General features: G+C 35.4%; 1 protein-coding gene across 3 annotated transcripts in view; it reads right to left on the minus strand.

Moving 5' to 3' along the window:
- Nucleotides 1–22,860, minus strand: part of ANO5 (anoctamin 5) — a 70,202-nt gene that overhangs the window by 6,373 nt on the left and 40,969 nt on the right. For all 3 annotated transcript variants that reach the window (XM_064492504.1, XM_064492503.1, XM_010987482.3), the window contains 8 exons: nt 22,726–22,786; nt 13,599–13,750; nt 11,305–11,379; nt 9,484–9,706; nt 7,658–7,827; nt 6,888–6,985; nt 3,630–3,760; nt 1,132–1,337 (listed from right to left, as the gene is read on the minus strand). In XM_064492504.1, the coding sequence (XP_064348574.1) occupies nt 1,132–1,337; nt 3,630–3,760; nt 6,888–6,985; nt 7,658–7,827; nt 9,484–9,706; nt 11,305–11,379; nt 13,599–13,750; nt 22,726–22,786 (1,116 nt within the window). The remainder of the gene's footprint in view (nt 1–1,131; nt 1,338–3,629; nt 3,761–6,887; nt 6,986–7,657; nt 7,828–9,483; nt 9,707–11,304; nt 11,380–13,598; nt 13,751–22,725; nt 22,787–22,860) is intronic.

The raw sequence follows: 22,860 nt of genomic DNA on the forward strand, positions 1-22,860 counted from the left end.
GTGCACAGCACATTTCCTTCAGGTAAGACAAATCAATTTAAAACCATCTGGCTCTGCCATCTACATCTTTAGTGGTAGATTTTTAAAAAATATTTAATTTTGCTTCTAAAGCTACTGGTTCATTTCAGGGTTTCTGTCACTTACTGAATGCATTTTGGCAGTTTTATTTTCTAAAAAATGTGATAATTTCAAATAGATTTTAAAAAGTATTAGAATAAACTCATACATAGCAGTCTCATAATTTTCTCACTTGTACCTCGTAACTTTTTTTTCTTGAGATTTTCAGAGTTTTGTTATTTTGTCTTTTCAGTGAACCAACTCTTGATTGACTTAGCAATTACATTGCTTTTTGTTTTCTAATTTGGTTATTTCTGATTATATATTTATTAATTCTTTCTTACTACTTTCTAATGATTCGCTTTACATTTTTTCTTAAGTTTCTTAAGTTACATGCTCAACTCATGCTTTTCTGTCTTCTTTTTAATAATATAAGCATGTGTTGCTATACATTTTTTTGTAACTGTAGGTTACATTTAGGTTTTCATTTTAATTAGGCTACCCTTACAATTTCAGTATTATTTCCTCATTGTATAATAAAGCTTCCTTATAAGCATGAATGTTAAGTGGTTAAATTTTCTTTTTTTGGCTGTCTTATTATTAATTTCAATTTTTATACCATTATTGTTGGAGAATATGCAGTGTATAATTTCTACTTTGGGGAATTTAGTTTTATTATCATTTTTAATAAGTGATCCATAAATATAAAAGGTAAATCTTATGTCTTATTTGCAGTATACAACTTTATGTATAATCAAGCTTTAATTGTATTACTTAAATCCTTTATACCATTACTTATTTTCTGTCTTACTCTGCCACATGCTATAAAACTGTATCATGGTATTATAATGAGCATGTGTTTTATAGTTTTCCTTGTATTTCTAAGAGTTTGCATGTCACAGATTTGTCTATGTTGTTTAGTGTATAAAAGTTTAGGGAAGTTTTATCTTTCTAAACTGTCACCATGATGAAATTAATGTGAATAAATGCTTAGTTAAATATCACTCACCTCCCCCCATCTCTCAGAAAACAAAATAAAGTACAGAATTATCTTACTGAAATAGGTCTACTTACATTAGTTGCAACAGAAAGGACAGCCATTCCATAGAGAATGTCTTGCCAAACACCTATGCTATGAGCTTTAGCAGCTACAGGTCTCCTGTACTGAGTAGTAAGCTTCCAGGCATCCACTCGAATCTCTATAATATTATTCAAGAGAGCAAGAAGAGGAGCCAAAGGAAAAGACGCCACAAATAAAGTAACAAATCCAAACTGGATAACTGTAGCGAAAAAAGAAAAACATTTTAACCTATAGTAAAAAAGAACATAAAAAATATATATATATATATACACATACGTACAACTGAATCACTATGCTGTACACAGAAATTAACTCAACATTGTAAATCAACTACACTTCAATAAAAAAAATTTTTATTAAAGAAATAAAAATTCACAAACTCATTATTGTGGAGGGAAAATGGGGGACCACTCCACCCAACTCCTGCCTCTTTCCTTCATTTTGGAGGGATCTACACCAGCAAAACATGCCAGGCCTCTTTCCAGCTGCCCACTTCCTCCTCCTGGTAGGAAACATAGTGACTTATTTGCTTGTTACAACAGGAAGGAGAAAACGGGCATGCACAGCTCAGTTCTCTTGCTGTTTCTTTAGGGATCTGCTTGTTGAAAACAGTATCTATTCTTGTTAGGTAAGATATTCTTATTCTTCTTAAAACATAGTCTTTTATTATGGTCTATAGTTAGTTCTATGCTGGTCTATGGGGTAATCAAATTTCTACCTTGCTAATCTATGTACTTTTTAAAGTCCGAGACAACGACCAACTCATTTGTATGCTCTGGGTATACAAAAGTATTCAACTACAAGCCTTATAAATGAATGTATTATTTAAGATTTGAAGAGGCTAACAGAGGAAAAGGTAGTACAAAGTATTTGAGAATAAATCAGAAAATGAATCATAAAGCATTGGAAACATATATAAATTTTATGTAGCAAAGGAAATATACATATTCTGGAATTGAGGTACTTGTTAAGGTCCTGATCCTCTGTACTATCTTGACATTTTTATAAATAAGTTTTACTCTCTTTCCTCACTAAGACTTAACATCTGTGTAAGCTGGCTTCTCTGCCCATTCTTCTCCTTTGGTTCCATCAGTGCTTGGGATAAAAGAATCCATGCAGCTGGCAGACCGGGGCTTCCCACGTAAGTGAAGAAAAAAGGAATCAGAGATACTAAAATGTCTTTCTATTGAAGGAAGAAAGGATCTTCCACTACTCCTCTATTTTTAGACAGATCTCGAATGCTTCTGGATTTCAGCTTTTCTCATAAGACTTCTTCATTAGAATCAGTCTTGTCATCTATTAAACCAGGTAGAGAAACTGCTTCCTTCCCATCTTCTCTATTGAACCAAGCGATAGAAAATTAAGATGAAGTATTATTCAGGAACAGCTTGAATTTCTAGGTTCAAATCCAGATCTATACTTATAACCTTTGTGGCCCGTGGCAAATTACTTAAAACTATCCAAGTTTCAGTATCCTCTAAAATAAAATGCAGTGGACAATGACTATTCTGTAGCATGTTTCTATATTAGAGATGATGTATGTAAAACATCAGAATTAGTTAACTCTTAGCTGCGTCTCAGTCAATGGTAGTTAATCTTGTTATGAACCCTTGACTTCATCTTTTAACTTCAGTCATAATTTCTGATGCATTTATGCACAAATCCACTTGAAACATACACGATTAACTAAAAATTAGTCTTATCACTCCATAAAACAAGGACTACCTAATTTTATGACTGGAGACTTCTTCCTATTTGTCCTAAATTTACCTATTTTAATCCAGGTATTATATGTATGTATTATACTGGAGAATCAGTAACAAATTCAGGTCATCTCATTTATTCTACCATGACTTTTATGGGCCTTGAGAATAAGTTGGGAAAACTGTCCCTCTTAATTCCAAAGAAGCAGAGAAGGTCCCTTGAGAGGAAACACTCTGAGTAAACCCCATGAGCAGTCCCCATCATTGTCTCTCCTAAAATTTCACCGCAAGATCTCTTCTCTGTTCAATCCTTAGAATATTTTATGCATTTCTTGTGTCCAATTTGGGATTCCCTTGCATAACTGCTTTTAGCCTTCTTCTTTTCAGCCTAAAATGAAGGACATACACTAAATGTATGTCAGACTCTGGAAATGCTTTTCAATGTGTTCTCTCTATGAGCAGTCACTGAGACAAACAAAAGGAGAAAGCTATTTAAATTTAATTTGAGACCCTTAATTTATTTGGCTCAACAATAATTACATTCCATTGACAGGAAAAAAATCTCTCTGAGACTTGTGTTTTGAAACTAAATTTCATTCTGCATTCTGTTTGGTGGGAAATAGAAAAACTGAACCAATCTTCTCATATCCATCCATCTTTTTTTTCAATCCCACTATCCAATGATTTATTGAATACCTACTACGTGCAAGGCAGGAAGAAATATTAAGAGCTGAAAAACACATTTTACTCAGCCTATTCCATGTTTCAAGACAGTGGTTGAAAATTACCTGTTTCCAAGTACTCATAGAATAGCCCAAGGGAACCAAAAGTTTCAAGGTCATGGTCCTGCTCCCATCGACTGTATAGCTTTTCAGAGTTGGTTCGAGCTTTTCGGCGTCTCCACCAATTCAGAACCAAGCTGTTGGAAGTGACAAAAGTAAATGCATGAATAAGGTTTAAAAGAAAGGGATCAGAGAATCAGATCTTGAAATGGGCAGTAAGAGAGGTTAAGTAACCTAAGATCACAGAACAAGTAGAGGCAGCACTACAGCTCAGGTCCAAGTCCAAATCTAGTGTTCTGTTCACAGTAACTGCTGAGGGCAAAAGGTCTCTATGAGGGTGATTAAGAAAGTAATACAGCCCTGACTCTCTGCATGGAAATGTATGTACTCAGACAGTTCTGTTAAAGAGCATGTGGAGGAAAGGGTCACCACAGCACTGTTTTTTCTATTTAATTTACTAACCTTTATGTTATGATACTCAGATGGCCACTTGGGGAAATGAGAAATTGGTTACAATAGAAAATGCATGACAAGGGAATGTAGAGGCTTATCTAACACATGAAAATAAATGTAAAAATCCTAATCAGAGTATTACCTAATTAACTTCTACACTACATAAAAATAATATATCATGATGTTAGATTACTTAAAGGAACTAAAAGGGTTTTTATTAGAAACTCAATCAATGTAAGAGACCATTTTAATAGATTTAAGGAGGCAAATATGAAACCATGTTGATTGATGCAGAAAAATGCATCTGATAGGGGGAGGGTATAGTGCAGTTGTAGAGTGCGTGCTTAACATGCACGAGGTCCTGGGTTTGATCCCCAGTACTTTCGTTAAATAAATAAATAAACAAAAATAAAACTAATTGCCTCCCTCCCCCAGAAAAAAGAAATTTAAAAAAGAAAAATACATCTGATGTATTTCAATCACTTATTAAAAACTATTTATTACTCTAAAGTAGGATAAGAAGGTAATTACCTCAAACTGATCAAAAGCACCTACCAAAATCCTGGGGTGAACATCAATCTTACTAGGGAAAAGTCAGAAGCATTCTTTTTGGAATCAAGAACAAAATAAGAGTGTATGATCACAGTCAAGACTTTATTGGAGCTCTTACTCAGAACAATAAGATGAAAAAAGAAAAAGGCAGAAGAATCAGAAATAGAGGAGAAATCTATGATTATTAACAGTCATGTTAATGGGCTGTCTGCATAGAAAACCCAAATGAAATTAGACAAAATTATTAAGAATAATAATAGAGTTTATCTACATATTTCATTCCCATATACTCACAAAACACTGGTAGAAAACATTATTTTTAAAAAGATATCATTTACAATAGCAATTAAAATTAGAAGTATCTAGAAATGGGTTTGACAAAAGATATATGACCTATATGCCAAAGTTTAAATATTTATTTGAAGTCATTAAAGTCCAAAATAAATGTTCATGAATAAAAAGACCCAGCATAATAAAATGTCAGTTGTTTTCACTGAAACAATCAAAATGTAATTTCAGTCAAAAACCCAAAATACTTTTCCATGTGAAATCTGACAAGATGATTCTAAAATTCACATGGAAACATGAAAGAATAAGGATAGCCAAGACATTTCTATAGATGAAGCGTAAGTTGGTAAAACCTGTCCCACCAGAACTGAAGAGTTAACTAGGGGAGGGGAGTACTGGTGCAGGAACAGACAAATCCTGGAACAGCGTGAAGACCTAGCACGAGGCTCGCTCTTGCTGTGCGGCATGCATGGTCCTGCAGGTGGCGGAGAGTGGGGAAGAGGGGCTTTGCAAGTTTTTGAATGTTGGTTTGTAGGCTTAATTGTACTTGTTTCTTTTTTCCTTTACTCCTCTGACTGTCTCTTTTCCTCTCTGTGCATATTTTATTCTCCCTCTTGTGTTTGGGTTAGGAGTTACCTCCATTCTGCTCTCCAGCTTCTCAATCTAGACCTAGGGTTTAAAAAACATGTGGCAATACTAGGGACGTGGTGTATCAAATACTGTTTGAAAGGGTAAGCCTGCCTTTGTCAGCACACGAAGTAGCACCCCAGGAGCACGAGGAGACGGTGGGTTGGGCGAGAGCAGAGGAGGAGGGTGCTTTCTACTGTCTTTCATGAATAAATAGGAATAAACCTAGTTCCTGGTTTCAGTACAGTGAAACTGGCTAGTCCCCTGTCTTAAATAGTGCACTTTTGGTCCACTTCACGCTGCAGGTGCTAAACTCTGACACTATCATTTCCAAAGCTGGAGCCGTACAAGATAACAGGCTTATAATTCTTAATCTTTTTCCCATGGAAATTTTCACCTTATATTTGAGATCAGCTGTCACTTTGGTTTTCTTTTTTTATAAGGTACTCATTATTGCTATGCTTTTGGGACAGAGAGTGATGCTTTCATGTGTTAGCATTTCATTCATGGCCTAGATGTACAACCAAGCAGGACCCTATGGGGCCTTCCCGGCCATGTCCTTTGCTTTAGCTCCTCTCTAAAGTAACCTAGATACCAGTATCTGATGCACATGTCCTGAGCTGTTCTACAGATGTGAAAACCTCCACAGAATAGAAGATGTTGACTACTTGAGGACCATGAGCATATGGACTGGAACCTAAGGACTGATAATGGGACCCCTGTGACATGAGCCTTTTATCTCACCACCAACCAATCAGAGGACAGTGCACGAGGTGATCACATGCCCTGAGACCCTCTCCCTCACCTAGTCTTTAAAAACGTTTTCCTGAAATGTATCAAGAGAGTTCCGGCTTTTACAGCATTAGGTGTCCAGGACTCCTTGCTTGGTGCCTTATAGTAAACGCCACACTTCCCTTCACCACAACTGGTGTCAGCAGATTGGATTTACTGCACACAGGTGAGCAGATCTGAGTTTGGTTTGGTAACAGAGGTGTCCATGAACACAGACATTTTTAAAGGGTTCAACTTTTAGTAGTTTTGAAAAATAATATAAAGCATGTAGAAAAATCTACAGAGCATGTAACACTTAGATTTCCCAGTGGAATCTTCACAGGAGAGAGAGATAATTACCTTTCCCTCAACTTTACTCAAGCAATAGAGATGCATATTTTAAAAAGTCTGTATTCCCTTAATATGGTCTTGATTGTTGATTAAAAGTGAAGTCTTTTTTTTGTTGTTGTTGATGTAAACCTTTGCTAATCAAAGGTACCATGATAATCAAATTTTCCAGAGGAAATCTCTCGTGGTTACTTAAATCAAGCAAAAACTCTAAGTCATACATACGGATATATGGCTTCTTTAACGTTTCCAAAGACCTGTTTCCCAGTCATTATGATGGTCAACTGGGTTGTCAATTCTATTAGACAGCCTCCAGGATCGCACTAATAAGAAGGAAAAGGAGAAAAATAAAGTGAATGATGAAAGATGGACTTCTGCCACAAAAGAAATCCCAAGCCAGACAGTTAGAATCTGAAGATTTGGGTTGGAATGGATATTAAAGGGATATAAAGGGATATTTAGCTCAATCGTTCCAAGCACGATCACAGCGCAGTACCAGTCTAGCTGCATTAGACTCAACTGTGAAATATGTTAAAAGCAGATTTCTGGGTCTCATCCTTAGAAGATTCTGAAACTTTATATCTGGGTTAGCGCTGGAAGTTGTTATTTTCTCCACATGATCTAGATGCACAGCCAGGTTTGGAAGCCACTGAACTGGTCTAACTCTACACATGGTGGAGCCCTTTTTGCTGTACCTCCAGAAAGTTATCATCCGTCCTTTGCCAGAAGCCTTCAGGAATATAGAACTTACTCATTCCAGTTCATAGCTCGAATTTTATACCTAATAATAGGTAAAATATAACTTCTTGCCCAAAAGTAACTGGAAAGTCTATCAGATACCAGGATTCCAAGACCAATACCCTCTGTAGACAGAGTCAGGGTCCTAGACTTCTGCAACTTGGTAACACCTGACTTAGCACTGGGCACACCGGAAGGTATTTAGTTAACACTGAGTTACTGAAGCCACAAACCTCACTTCTCAAGAGAATTTTTACCTCTTCACTTCTCCACACGTGAAACAAATATGTGTATCTTCCGGGATAGCCCACGATCTTCCCTTTAAAGAAAGCTACGTAGAAGCAGGACGAGTAATAATTCACAAACTGGAACAGGAACATTTTCAAGGTAAGACTGCTCTCATACTCCTGGTAAGTTCGAGGAAGTTCTGGTAAATAAAAAACACCAAGGTTTAATAATGCTCCTTCCTTAAATGTTGTACTCCTCAGGACAAGTGGACATCTAGTCATGTTATTCTGAGAGTCTATTGAAGTGCTCCCCACTCTGGTCATAATTGATCAATATTAAGTAACTATGGATATGTTCTAGGCTTTCTGTTAGAGATTTTGTATTAATCTAATCACTGGAGAAGCTTACGAAGCTGTCCTTATTACATTTAGAGGGATGAAATACATGCCTGGGGTCACACAGTCAGAATACGGAATTCACAGCCTTATCGGGCTGAAGAGCCTATGCTCATCCCCATACACTCTCCAGTATCCTGTAAGCATATCAGATCTCTCTCTCTGATCTGTTTTCAATCACGTTTAAGCAGAGTAAATTATATAAAGGGCAGAGGATGATTTCCAAACTGAATTGTGCATTCCTCTCATGAATTAAATGGCTTTATCAATTGTGAAAATGATGTCATGCAAATAATGGCAGTAATAGTACACATTTTCCCCTCTCTTTTATTTAAAATGCATGCTCATGATCTATCATTTAATGAATTCCACAGATAAGAAAATGTTAGCTTCTCTTCGCACCACAGTAGAACAACATAAGGCACAGAAGAGTAAGGGAGCATGTTTTCCTGAGCTGACGATCTCCCAAAAGCATGAGCTGATCCAGCCAAATCCATGACATTTTTAGCGATACCGAAGTAGTAACACATATTCTAAAAACACAGATAACTCCTCCGTCTTACTGAAATTTAGTTGCACTCCTACAAAATCTCTAATGTGAGTACAAGTGATTTTCCTGGTTGGAGAAAGCTGAAGGTTTTTTTTTAGGTGCTTTGTTTTTGGGTTCTATTTGCCATGAATTTTTTCTTTTTTTGCTGTTGCTAGCAGAAAAAAGAAGTAAAACTGAGGTAGAAGATCTTCAGATTTGAAAATGGTATCTAATTACAGTTGCTTCCCAGTAGTTGCTCTGGTGCTGAGTATACAGTGCTACCTTTTTGGTTCCCGTTGGCACGTCAGTGTATAGATTTAGAGAGGCGAGAGCCTCTGCAGAGAGCACTGCCAGAGAAGCTGAGGCTGGAGTCGTCTCTGATAGTATGTCCAACCTGCAGGGGGCCAGACCAGGAGCAACTATGCCAAGCCGCTCGCCCTGACTCAATCTCCCACTTCACCCAGTACTCCTGCAACTTCCCTCTTGGCTTTAGGAGAAATTTTTAAATTTTTGAAAGAAAATAATCCAGGTTCTAAGACATTCAGGAGGACCTGAATGTCCTTTTTTCTCACAATGGTTTTCAAAATCTAAAAACCATATATATGAAATAAAAATTATCTGTGTCTTGAGAAAAGTGAAGATTTTTACTTAGGCTTCAACCAGCCCCATGAAGGGAGAATTAAGGCAAGAATGTTTTTCTTGTTTTGTTTTGTTTTGTTTTTATTTTTTATTTTTTTTAGTTCTTCTTCTTGCTTCCATTATAATACACCTGAATGTAGCTGCTCGGGGATTCTGAAGCACCAGGCTGTGGGTCAACTTGCAGAGCAAAAGTGCCTTAAAATATTGCACTTGCTGGGGGTGATCCAAAATGGACGTACAGCATTGGCAGGAACCCTTTTTCAGAGTAATACTAACCATCTGGCCAGCTTACCCATTTTTGTAATCCAGGCAGATATCTTTTCATAAAAGAAATTCAAGATCAAGATGACAATGAAGTTCAGGCAGGACCCAGTGAGTGAGGTGGTTATCTGTGGCGTGAGGAAACTTTTGACATGCTTCAGGGATGCTTCACTTTCCACAAAGCTAGCGAAGGTGGCAAAGACGGACAGGCGGTACACAATCACTGCTACCATGCACGCGATGACCAGAGACATCTGGGGAAGGGAAGCAAACAACTGCTCACTCTCATCTCTGTAACCCTATGATGCGTGCCTATCTGAAACACTCTTCTCACCTCATGTATTAAGTTTAGCGACTCTATTTTGGAAAGCAAACCAAATCAGTCTCTCTCACCATATACAGCAGGAAATGAAAACTAGGAAAGTAAAAAGGTTAGAGACAGGCATATGGTAGCAGCTCAGTAAGTCAAAAATAAAAAAATATTCATTGCCCATCCTCTAGGTCCATCCCCTGGAAAAAGTTGGAAAACTAGCCAGCAGGCCAGAGTCTGCCTATGGTCTTACTTGTTCTTGTGTAACCCTTGAGGTAAGAATGTGGGCTTTTTTTTTTTTTTTGCATTTTTAAAAGTTGTAAAGAAAAATAAAGACAATTAAGTGCCAGAGACAATTTGTAGTCCACAAAGCCAAAAATATATCTTTTACAGCAAATGTTTGGCAACTTCTGCTCTAGGCTGTAGTTAAACACGTAGTGTACAGATTGCTTATTTTCCCAAGAAAAATATGTTTAAAGATTTGATTTCATTTCCCTTCAGAATATTGCCATTAGTCATTTGATATGCCTGGTAGTTTAGATATTTGTATAGATCTGGTATGAATTTTATACCTTCCCATATTGCAAAAAACACAAAAATATTTATATCAATGATTAGAGAATTTTATTCTGAAAGTTGAGGAACTGAATCAAACTGAATGAGTACCAGAAATAAAAGACAGAGTGATTTTCTAGAACCACACTCCAGAATATTTTTCAAAGAGTGTCCCAAACTGATTATTACCCCTTTTTATTTTATCATCTCTCCTAAAATGACTGTTACATCATCTAGGAAAACACAAATTTAACATAGAAAAACCAGTATCTTTTAACAAGAAATGTCCAAGATAAAACATTATGAGACAGTATTGACTGGTGAGATTAAACTATAGTCTACAACTGCTAATTATTTATACTTCAACACGCTAACCTCTCAGAGGGTATCATTGCCTCTTTTCCTAAAATTAAAGGTCAACTGTAAGAGGACATAAATCCGTAAAGGGGAAGGCAGATTATGACGATGATGGAGGAATCTATCAGTTAAAGGCATGGAGAAAACCTGACTCCCTCACAATGGGATATACTGATTAAATTTTTCAAGTAGAATTAACATTTTCTTCCATTTGTCTCAGCAAGAGAGTAAACCTTAATAGTATGAAGTTATTTTTCATTTTGTAGAGATATTATAAATGGAGATAAAGATGAATTAATAATTTTTTAAAAACTAACCAAATAGTCTGCAATCAAATTGTTATTCTGTTCTGATTTCAAGTTATCACCAAATTATTGAACAGCTGGAAGGGGGAAAGGCCAGGCTTTAAGATGAAGCACCTCTCTCTCCCCCAACTCCTTTTCCAAGATTCAATGATGGCACATCCATGTAAATTACAGTTTATCTTATATAAGAGCGCTACTGAAAAAAATATACTGTGGAAGGGGACGGAAGAGAGGGACTCCAGAGCCATTGTAGATGAAACTGCTGACATAATCCCAATACGACCTTACATCAAATAGATGGTAACAGTTTTTAAAGAACACTCACCCATAACGTCACTGTGGCTCCCGATAAAAAGTACCATGGAATACGATTACATAGAGGCATGTGAGGTTCCATCTCCTGTAATTTTGAAGAAATCACAGCAAAATTCAAAATCTACCCTTAAAGTTAGGATTCCAAGCAATAGTCAAAATCACAAAGTCCCGTTAAAGTAGAAACCTCCCGAGTGGGGTCACTACTGCTCATGGAAAGTAATGGCTCCTTACTTCTAAGTAGAAATCTGTAGGGCTCTTAGATGAGATATTTTACAAATTATATGAGATATACAAGATACACACTATTTCCTGAGTGTTGAATTAGAGTGGTATTCAGGGTGAGATAGACAGGAAAGCAAACTCAAAACCTGAGGGATGCTGTAATTGCTCTGCATGATACTAAATAGGGTGCCTTATTTATAGTTACAGTATTAATTGTCTTCTTCCACAGTTCAGGGGCTCAGACTTTTCCATCATTATGTTTTTTAAATCATTAATGAAAGATACTAACCATATCAGCTGATATTTTTAGCTATCTCAAGAGGCAGAGCTATCCCTCTCTGCAAATACTGCCATATAGTAAAAAAAGCTGTCAGCAGAAATCATGTAATTCTATCTAACACATAAGATTTTATATTTTCACAATCTTAAAGATTTTCAGAAAGAACTGAATGCTAACAGAACCCCCAGATATGTGTACATACATGTGATTATGCACATGTGTGTGCATGTGTGTATCCAGTGTATGTGTGTTCGTGTGCCTGCGCATATTTGTATGTGCAGGTGTGTGTGTCCATGCATGCGTGTGTGTGTTCCCAGTAGACTCAAATGTAAAGTTCTGGTTGTGCTTAACCACTGAAGGAACACTGCAACAAAGTAAAAAACAAAACAAAACAACAAACAAAAAACACTCTCATTTTCAAAACCATTAGAGCTAAGTGAAGTAGATGATTCACAGTGAATCAATACATACTGTCCTTCAACTGGTTTCAAATGTAAGGGGGGGAGGGTTTAGCTCAAGCGGTAGAGCGGATGCTTAGCAAGCATGAAGTCCTAGGTTCAATCCCTGGTACCTCCTCTAAAGTAAATAAATAAAATAAAATAACCTAATTACCTCCCCCCACAAAAAAACAAAAACAAACAAAAATAAACAAATGTAAACATTCAGTACAGATTGTCTTTAGGTCAATAATTTTTGGCAAAGCCAATAGGCCTGCTTTTATTTTCTTTTTTATCCCATTAAGTATGAATAGATAGAAGTCATTATTATGATAATATCTCTTTTAATATATTTTAATTACTTTCAAATTGCCACCCAAGTTGTTAATGTATTTTCTGAAGTGATTTTTCTCTTTATTCATTTACTGAATTTTTTTTAAAATGTATCAATGCAATTTAATAAATGTTTAGTGGATGTCTAAACTGTGAAAAGAATTCTAAGTATTATAGACAAGAATAGTATCCTGAACAGAGTAGGAAATTCTACTGAAGAGACTTTTAGACATATTCTAAATGAGACATATTCTCATATTAGAGACATATTCTATTCTCCCTCTAATAGTGTCAGGTAACATGGCGATTATAGTTAACAGGAAGGTAGAAACTCCAAGAATATGTGGCCAAGAGTCTGCAAAGTACCTTCTATTTTCACATGAAAAACAAAAAACAAAAAACAAAAAACGAGGTGCCAAGAAATCAAATAACTCACAATATACAGCTAGTTTGCCAGTTATCCCCAAATCTAGACTTTCCTTCTCAGACACCAGTGTGATGATGTTTCCATTACAAACAATTAGAATGGACTAGGTGAATAAACATTTGGCTAATAAAGTGATCCCTCATAAGCCCACTACCTTAATACAATACTATTTTTATGTATTAAATTAGTATATGTATTTCCATGCATATATATTTATATGCAAAGCTCACAGCACACACACTGTTTTTCACTTCATTTGATTTCACTTAGTAGTAAGACTATGTATTTCATGATACAATGACTTGAATTTGCTTCAAACTAATATAGTGGCAGGGAGGGGTAGGTGTATAAATGAAGAAAGACTGTCCATGAGTTAATATTAATTGAAGCTGGGTGATGGCTCCACCCTGGGGCCTATTTGACATTTCTATCTACTTTTGCATGTGTTTGAAATGTATATTAGAAGCAAGTAAAAAAAGCCTTTATGATTTATATGTTGGAGAACATTTTAAAGGCAAATTAAAATACACATCATTATTTGAGAAGCCACTTGCAGCAGTGTGTTCACTGGAACATCTGCTGCCCATTTCATTTTCCCGATCTACCTTAGTCACTGTGTTCATCTTCCTGTGCGTGCACATAGCTTCAAACTCAGGTCTCAGCTGAAGCTGCTGCTGTTCCTCTTCAAAGTCCACCAGGTCCCATTCATATTCCAGTCTGGCTTGTCGCTGTTTCCAAAACTCCAAAAACAATGTGACTGCGGGCAAAGAAATGTATAAAAACAATCACAATAAAGAGATGGAGAAACAAATGAAGAAGAAAAATAACCGGATTTTTCTTTGCTTTAAAAAATCATATTGGCTGCACAATGGTTCTTCTGTCACTATTATGTTTGATGATAAAATTATAAAATTATTAATTTTAGCAAAATACTACGTAATAGTGTTGACATAACTCACATATATATATATATAAGTACAAATGAGTTTCTTAGACAACAGTCCATGCAATAATTTTTTTTCAGGAACATTGCTCTCTTTCTTCATTCAGATAATCTGAAGAAATATTTAAACTTGACCCTTTACTAATACCTAGATTTTGTCTGCCTGTCTTTTACTGAAATCATACAAGCAAATGTACCACTTTCTCAGGCTTAGGAAAATTAAAGGAAAACATAAGAGCCATTTCACAGCACAGCATGTCTCTTTCTCTGTTTCTCTTCCTGTCTCTCTCCCTCTCTGTCTCTCTCTCTCTATATGTACAATATATAATATTATATATAGTATAATATATAACATATACGATTTTTAAAAAACTTTCACTTTGAGATCCTGATTTCAATTATTTTGGGTAAACACCCAGACATGAGATTGCTGGATCACATGGCAGTTCTATTTTAATTTTTGAGGAACTTCCACACCGTTTTCAAGCTGCACCATTTAGCAATCCCACCAATAGTATGCAAAAGTTCATTATAACTCTCCACATTCTCACCAACACCTGTCTTCTGTTATTTTAGTAATAGCCATCCTGACAGATGTGAGATGACATCTCATTGTGGTTTGATTTGCATTTCCCTGATAACTAATGACATCAAGCATTTTTTCATATACCTGTTAGCCATTTGCATAACTTCTTTGGAGGAATGTCTATTCAAGTCCTGTGCCCAGTTTTCAATCAGGTTATCAGTTTTTTCTTTTACTATAGAGCTACAGGAGTTCCTGATATATTTTGGAGATTAACCCCTTACGAGATACATGGTTTGCAAATATTTTCTGCCATTCCATGGGTTGGCTTTTCACTCTGACTGTTGTCTCTGCTGTGAAGAAGCATTTTAGTTTGATATAGTCTGGCTTCTTTGTTGCTGTTGTTGCCTCGGCTTTGGTGTCATATGCATGGAATCATTGCCAAGGCCAATGTCATAAAGAATTTCTTTCTATTTTCCTGTAGGAGTTTTATAGATTCAGGTCTCATATTTCTCTTTAATCCATTTTGAGTTTATTTTTGTGATGATGTACGATAAGGATCCAATTTCACTCTTTTGCAAGTCAATATTCAGTTTTCCCAGCACCCTTTGTTGAAGAGACTGTTCTCTCCCCATTGTGTTTTCTTGGAAATTCCGTTGCAGATTAGTTAACCATATATGTGTGGATTTATTTCTGGACTTCATTCTGTTTCATTGGTATGTATGCCTATCTTTACGCCAGTACTGTACTGTTTTGATTACCGCAGGAAACAAAGAAACAGTTCCTAACTGGCTTTCTCCCCAGGACTAAATGTAAAGGCAACAGACACAAATGCCCATCTTCCAATCTCTCCTTGAAAGAAATCTATTTGCTTACTTTAAAAGCTGCTGCCTGAGGGTCCAGCTTCCAAACAGCCTGCATCTAGGTGCTGACTGAGATCTTCCCTTTTGGGACACAAACAGGTGTTGGCACAATCCAAATACTAGGAGCCACTAAGAACAAAGAAGGAAGCTTGTACAATCACAGGCCACACTTTCAAGTCTGGAAGAGGTAGCTGTTTTATCTAATGCACTGAAATCAACACAGAGAGGCAAGGTAAATGAAGAAACAGAGGAATATGTTCCAAATAAAATATAAACCTCAGAAAAAGACCTTAATGAAATGGAGGTAAGTGATTTAGCTGAGAAAGAGTTCAATTAATGGTCACTAAGATGCTTACCAAGGTCAGGAGAACAATGCATGAACAAAGTGAGAATTTGAACAAAGAGACAGATAATATAAGAAAGTAGCAAATAGAAACCATAGAGCTGAATAGAATTATTATATTGTAAATTCAATAGAAGGGTTTGACAGCATACCAGATAAAGTGAAGAAAGAATCTGCAAATTCCAAGTAAGAGAGGTAGAAATCATCCAGGCAGCAAAATTAATAAAATGAAAATGAAAAACGAGAGGAAAAATAGTGAAGCTAGCTTAAGGGAGTTATGGGATCTTATGAAGCGGACCAACATTTGCATAATACAGATCTCAGAAGGAGAAGCAAGAGAGACAACATATTCAAAGATACAGTGGCTAAAAAATTCTCTAACGTGGAAAAAAGAAAGAAATATCAAATCTAGGAAAACAACTGAGTTCCAAAAAAGATGAAAATGATGAGAAACACACTGAGATACTTTATAATTAAAAGGTCAGAAAGTAAGCACAAAGACAAAATCTTGTAAGCAGCAAGAGAAAAACAACTTTTTATGTACAAGGGATCCTTATGACTATGAGCAGATTTTTTTTTAGCATAAACTCTGCAGACTGGAAAGAAGCAGCACATAGGCAAAATTGGAAACAAAAAAAACTGAGGACCAAGAATACTCTACCTGGAAAGTTTTCCAGACTAGCAAAAGCTGAGTTTATCATAACTAGAATGGCTTTTTAAAAATGTTAAAGGGACCTCTTTAAACTGAGATGAAAACATATAAAAGTATAAATCTCACTGGTAAAGGTAAATGTATACTTAAATTCAGAATTCTCTAACGTTATAACGGTGGTGGGTAAATTACTTGTAAATCTAATATGAGGGTTAAAAGACAAAAGTAGTAAAAAAAAAAAAAACCCTAACTACAATAAAATTGTATAACTATAATAACTGGTTAAAGGATACACAAACTAAAAAGATGTAAACTATGACCCCAAAAACATAAAACATGGGAGGGGGTGAAAATATAGAGCTTTAGTATGCATTTGAAGTTAATCTGTCTTAGTTTGCAATAGACTATTATGACTATAAGATGTTTCACATAAGCCTTACTGTAATCACAGAACAAAAGCCTGTAAAAGACATGAAAAGATAAAGATAAAACATATCATTACAGAAAATCATCATATCCCAAAGGAAGAGAGCAAGAGAGGAAAAAAGGAACAAAAGAATCAGAAAACTATTTAAAACATGGCATTGGTAAGTCCGTACCTATTAATAATTACTTCAATGTAATTAACTAAATTCTCCAATTAAAAGTCATAGAGTGGCTGAATGGATTGAAAAACAAGACCAAACTATACACTGTCCACAAGAAACTCACTTCAGCTGTAAGGACACACATGTAATGAGAGTAAAGAGATGCAAAAAAGATACTCTATGCAAATGAAAACTAAAAGAAAGCAAGATTAGCTATACTTATATCAGCCAAAATAGACTAAGACGAAGATCACAATACGGAGCAAAGAAGGTCTTTGTATAATGATAAAGAGATCCATCAAATAAGAAGATATAACACTTATAACCATGTATACACCCAACAGAGAAGCACCTAAATACATAGAATAAATATTAATAGATCTGAAATACAGAAACAGTCAGCAGTATAATAATAGTCAGGAACTTCAATACCCCATTTTCAACAATAGATAGATCACCCTCACAGAAAATCAATAAGGAATCATTTGAATTAAACTACATGTTAGACCAGAGGGACCTAACAGGCATTGACAGTACATTCCATCCAACAGCAGCAGAACATATTTTCTTTTAAATGCACATGGAATGTTCTCCAGGAAAAGATCATATATTGGCACTACAAAACAAGTCTTAATAAATTTAAAAAGTCTGAAATTATATCAGGCATCTCTTCTGACCACAATGGTATGAAAGTAGAAATCAATTACAAGAAAAATGAAAACCAGAAAATTCACAAATATGCAGAGATTAAAGGATATATTACTGAACAAACAATGAGTCTAAGAAAAGTCAAATGAGAAATCAAAAAATATCTTCAGACAAATGAAAACTGTAAATACAATATAAAATTGTGAGATGGAGCAGAAGCAGTTCTAGGAAGAAGTTCATAGTGATAAATGCCTACCACATCAACAAAATAAATGATTAAAAATATATAGTCATCTCAACAGTTGCAGAAAAATCATTTGACAGAATTCAGCATCCATCATGATAAAAACTCTCATCAATATGGGTATAGAGGAAATGTATCTCAACATAATAATGGCCATATATGACAAGCTCATAGCTACCATCATACTCAATGGTGAAAAGCTGAAAGCTTTTCCTTTTTGATTAGGGAAAAGACAAGAATGCCCATTCTTGCCACTTCTGTTCAATAGAGTACTGGAAGTCCTAGCCACAGCAATTAGTCAAGAAAAAGAAATAAAAGACATATAAATTGAAAAGAAGTACAACTGTCTCTATTTACAGATAACCTTAAATTACAAAGAAAATCCTAATGATTACACCAAAAAACTGTAAGAACTAACAAACAAATTCAGTAAAGTTCCGGGATAAAAATAAATATACAAAAATCAGTTGTGTTTCTATATGCTAACCACTTACTATCAAAAAGAGAAATTAATAAAAAATCCCATTTACAATAGCATCAAAAAGAATAAAATATCTGGAAGTAAATTTAACCAAGGTGGTAAAAGATATGTAAACTATATACTGTATACTACAAGACATTGAGAAAGAAATTGAAGAAGACACAAGTAAGTGGAAAGGTAGTCCATGCTCATGAACTGGAGGAATTAATATTATAAAAACATCCATGCTACCCCAGCAATCTCCAGATTCACTGCAATCCCTATCCAAATTCCAATGGTAATTTTCACAGAAATAAAGGAAACAATCCTAAAATTCGTATGGGGCCATGAAAGACTCCAAATAGCCAAAACAATCTTGAGAAAGAACAAAGCAGTAAGCATCATACTCCTGATTTAAAACTGTACTACAAATTTATAGTAATCAAAATAGTATGGTACTGGCATAAAAATAAACATATAGACCTAGGGAACACACTCAAAAGCCCAGAAATAACCCTACGTATTACAGTCAACTAATATTTGACAAAGGATTCAAGAATAATCAGTGGGGAAAGAATAGTTTCTTCTATAGATGGTTTTGGGAAAACTGGATATTGGTTTACAAAGAGCAAAACTGAAAAAAGGGAACTGCTGTGTACTATTGTTGGGAATGTAAATTGGTATAGCCACTATGGAGAACAGTATGAAGACTCTTCAAAAAATTAAAAGTAGAACTACAATATGATCCAGCAATTCCATTTTTAGGTATACATACAAAGGAAACAAAATCACTATCTTGAAGTGATATCTTCACTCCCATGTTCACTGTGGCGTTATTTATAATAGCCAAACCATGTAAACAACCTAAGTGCTCTTCAGTGGGTGTATGGATAAAGAAAATGTGGCATAGAGGAGGCACATTAAAAGATGTTCAACATCACTACTCATCAGAGAAATATAAATTAAGACCACAATGAGATATCATCTCACACATGTCAGAATGACTATCATCAAAAAGACCACAAATAACAACTGTTGGTGAGGATGTGGAGGAAAGGGAACTCTCATATACTGTCAGTGGGAATGTAAATTGGTGCAGCCACTATGGAAAACAGCATGGAGGATTCCCAAAAGACTAAAAATAGAACTACCATATGATCCATCAATTCCACCCCGAGTATATATCTGAAAAAAACCAAAAATACTAACTCAAAAAGATCCATGTACCTAATGTTCATAGCAGTGTTATTTACAATTGCCAAGATATGGAAGCACCCTAAGTGTCCATCAACAGATAAATGGGTAAAGAAGATGTAGTGTATATACACAGTAGAATACTATTCAGCCATAAAAAACAATGAAATTTTACCATTTGCAGCAACATAGATGGACTTGGAGGGTATTATGCTAAATGAAATAACTCAGACAAAGTATTATATTACTTATATGTGGACTCTAAAAAACACAACATACTAGTGAATGTAACAAAAAGAAACAGACTCACAGATATAGAGAACAAACTAGTGGTTACCAGTGGGGAGAGAGAAGGGGGAGGGGCAGTATAAGGGTAGGGGGATTAAGAAGCACAAACCACTATGTACAGAATAAGCTACTAGGATATATTGTACAACACAGGGAATATAGCCAATAGTCTATAATAACTATAAATGGAGTCTATAACCTTTAAAAAATGTGAATCACTATATTGTATACCTGTAACATATAATATTGTACATCAACTATAACTCAATTTTAAAAAAGGAAATCTATAGCAATTAAAAACATGAAGGTAAAATTAATTATAATTTATAGTTACATGATAAAATTTCACCAAAAAAAGAAAATGAGGCACACGTAAATATTCTTACAACAGAATATTATTCAGCCAAAAAATGATGAAAATCCTGCCTTTTGTGACAGCATGAATAGACCTTGAGGGTATTGTGCAGAATGAGATAAGTCACACAGAGTAAGACAAATATTGTATGATCTCATTTATATGTGGAATCTAAAAAAAAGAAAAAATCAAAATTGTAGAAACTATACAGATCGGTGGTTGCCAGAGGCAGGATTGTGTGGGAGGGGGGAAATGGGTGAAAATGGTTAAAAAGGTACAAACTTCTAATTACAAGATTAATAAATTTGGTGGATATAATGTACAGCATGGTGTACATGCTGTTAAAAATACTGTGTTGTACATCTGAAAATTGCAATGGCTCTTAAATGATCTTAGGACAAGGAAAAATTGTAACTATGTGACATAATGGATGTTAACCAAACTTATTATAGTAATCGTTTTGAAATATATACATACATCAAATCACTATGTTGTACATCCTAAACTAATAAAATGTTTTATATCAAATATATCTCAATAAAACTGGCAGGACTGGAAGTGACCTAAATGTCCAACAACTGAGAACTGGTTCGATAAAGTGTGATAAATTCATAAAAGGGAATCCTATTCAGTCATAAATAGGCACATACACACCCATACAACCATCCATATATTCATTGCTATGGAAGAAGTCCCATCACTCATTGGGATAAACTATGTATATAATATCACATCATTTACATAAAAAAAATTTGGGCACATATGCCTACATATATAGAAAAAGATTCTGAAAAATCATGGTCAAAATGATGATTTTATTTTTGGTAATTTTAACATTCTTTTCTTCACACTTCTACACATTGCTTGAATTTCCTATGATGGGTATGTATTTTCATTATAAATAAACCAAAAAGTTAAAAAGAAGCAGCATTTCCTACCCTCAGTACAAACCAAAGTAAGCATTATGTTCAGGTCTCAACCCTTTGGACATTCCCTTAATCTACAGTATTTTTTCTCCACATCTACTCTGCCTTTGATTCAGCTTACTTGTTTATTAATAGTTGTACTAAAACAAATGCCTTTGCAGTTCTGTTTCCATAGAATTTCACTAAGATCTTCAAAAACTAAAGCTAAACCAGTAATTCACTGCTACAATAAACTTTTCTAAGAGAACTAACTCTAAGATTGTTTACTAAGTCTGTGTGTCTGTTTCCAGGGAAAGGGGGTGGGAAGGGATACATTTAGGAGTTTGAGATTTATAAATGTTAGCCACTACATATAACAATAGATTTTTTAAAAAGTTTATTTTGTATAGCACAGGGAACTACGTTCAATATCTTGTAATAAACTTTAATGGAAAAATATGAAAACGAATATATGTATGTATATGCATGAATGGGATATTGTGTTGTACACCATAGACTGACACATTCTAATTGTCTGTACTTCAATAAAAAAAGAGAAGAAAAAGAAAGAAAAAAAAAAAAGAAACGATGGCAGCACCTCTTCAAGAAGCAGTGCTGCGGGTGTTCCAGAGTGGCTGCTCCTCTATACTCTATCCAACGTAAGGATGGTGCCGGTGTACAATCTCTCAATGGAAACAACTGAAAACTATTACATTTGTTGTAATTTGTGAACCTATCACCCACTTCTGATTCCAGGAAATGACAGAGGCAGGATTTGGCAGCCACATGATGGAGATGTCCATACACTAACTTAACCAGAGGAGGTTGCTGGAGAATTGTTGGTAAGAACTTCTTTGTCCCCTGCTCTCTCTTTGAATTGGGGGCCATTCTCCTCTGACCACAGCAGCCAAGCAGAAGAAACAGAAACCCAGTAAATCCCTCTGCTTCATGCACACACCCTGACAAATTCTGCTGTCCTTTTGCCTGGGTCAACCGACTCTTGTTCCCTTGCCCAGTTTTTAAATGCACATATTTGTGTTTGTTAAAGACTTTTTGTTAATTGGAATGAAAAAAAGGCTATCTTTTCCTTTAGAAGTCTTCAGGCCTCCTCTTGCTGGGTTACTCTTACAGAAAACCTTTTCCTCACTGACGGCAAGAACAACCTCATGATACCTCTACTTCCCATGTGATACAGAGGACACGAATTACTGGGACTTTTCCAAAGTTAAGGGGAATTCCACTTTATGTGGAAGACTTTTACCGAATGGAACTGAAATGGAAGCTGGAACTAGAATTTGACACAGGGAATTTAAACTCAAACATTAATTTGTTAGCTCTCAACAGTTTTTGAGTCTTGTTCCAGTTTGTATCCATGACTCAGTAACCTCCAGCCCCCAAGTATCTGTTTATTTCCTCCTGAATTAAGCAGTTATTGAGCCTGTTTTTCCCATAGGGCGAAGAGACAGTGTGAGCTGAATACACATGAAGTTTCAAAAATTACAGTGTTTTCCAGAGAAATGAGCAGATGATTAACGGAGACCTTTCTGGACCAAGAACCAAGGACTAAAGACCACTGATGTGGACTCCATCCATATACTGATGCTAGAAAAAACACAAAGATGTAAAATGACCTTTGATGTATAAGGTATGCCATCTGTATATGTTATACAGATGGCCATATGACACATAACACGGAGAAAGCTGTTTTTATCTGACTATTTACTCACCCCAAATTCCCATGAATATTGCAAAGAACACCGTTGACTCATTGTCAAATAAATGAGAGACCTGTAAAACAACAACATCACAAAGAGTGTTGAGTTTCAAGTGCAATACAAAAAGTGGGAAATGGAAAGTCATTT

The sequence above is a fragment of the Camelus dromedarius genome, chromosome 12 (genome assembly GCF_036321535.1).
Source record: "Camelus dromedarius isolate mCamDro1 chromosome 12, mCamDro1.pat, whole genome shotgun sequence".
Lineage (NCBI taxonomy): Eukaryota > Metazoa > Chordata > Mammalia > Artiodactyla > Camelidae > Camelus > Camelus dromedarius.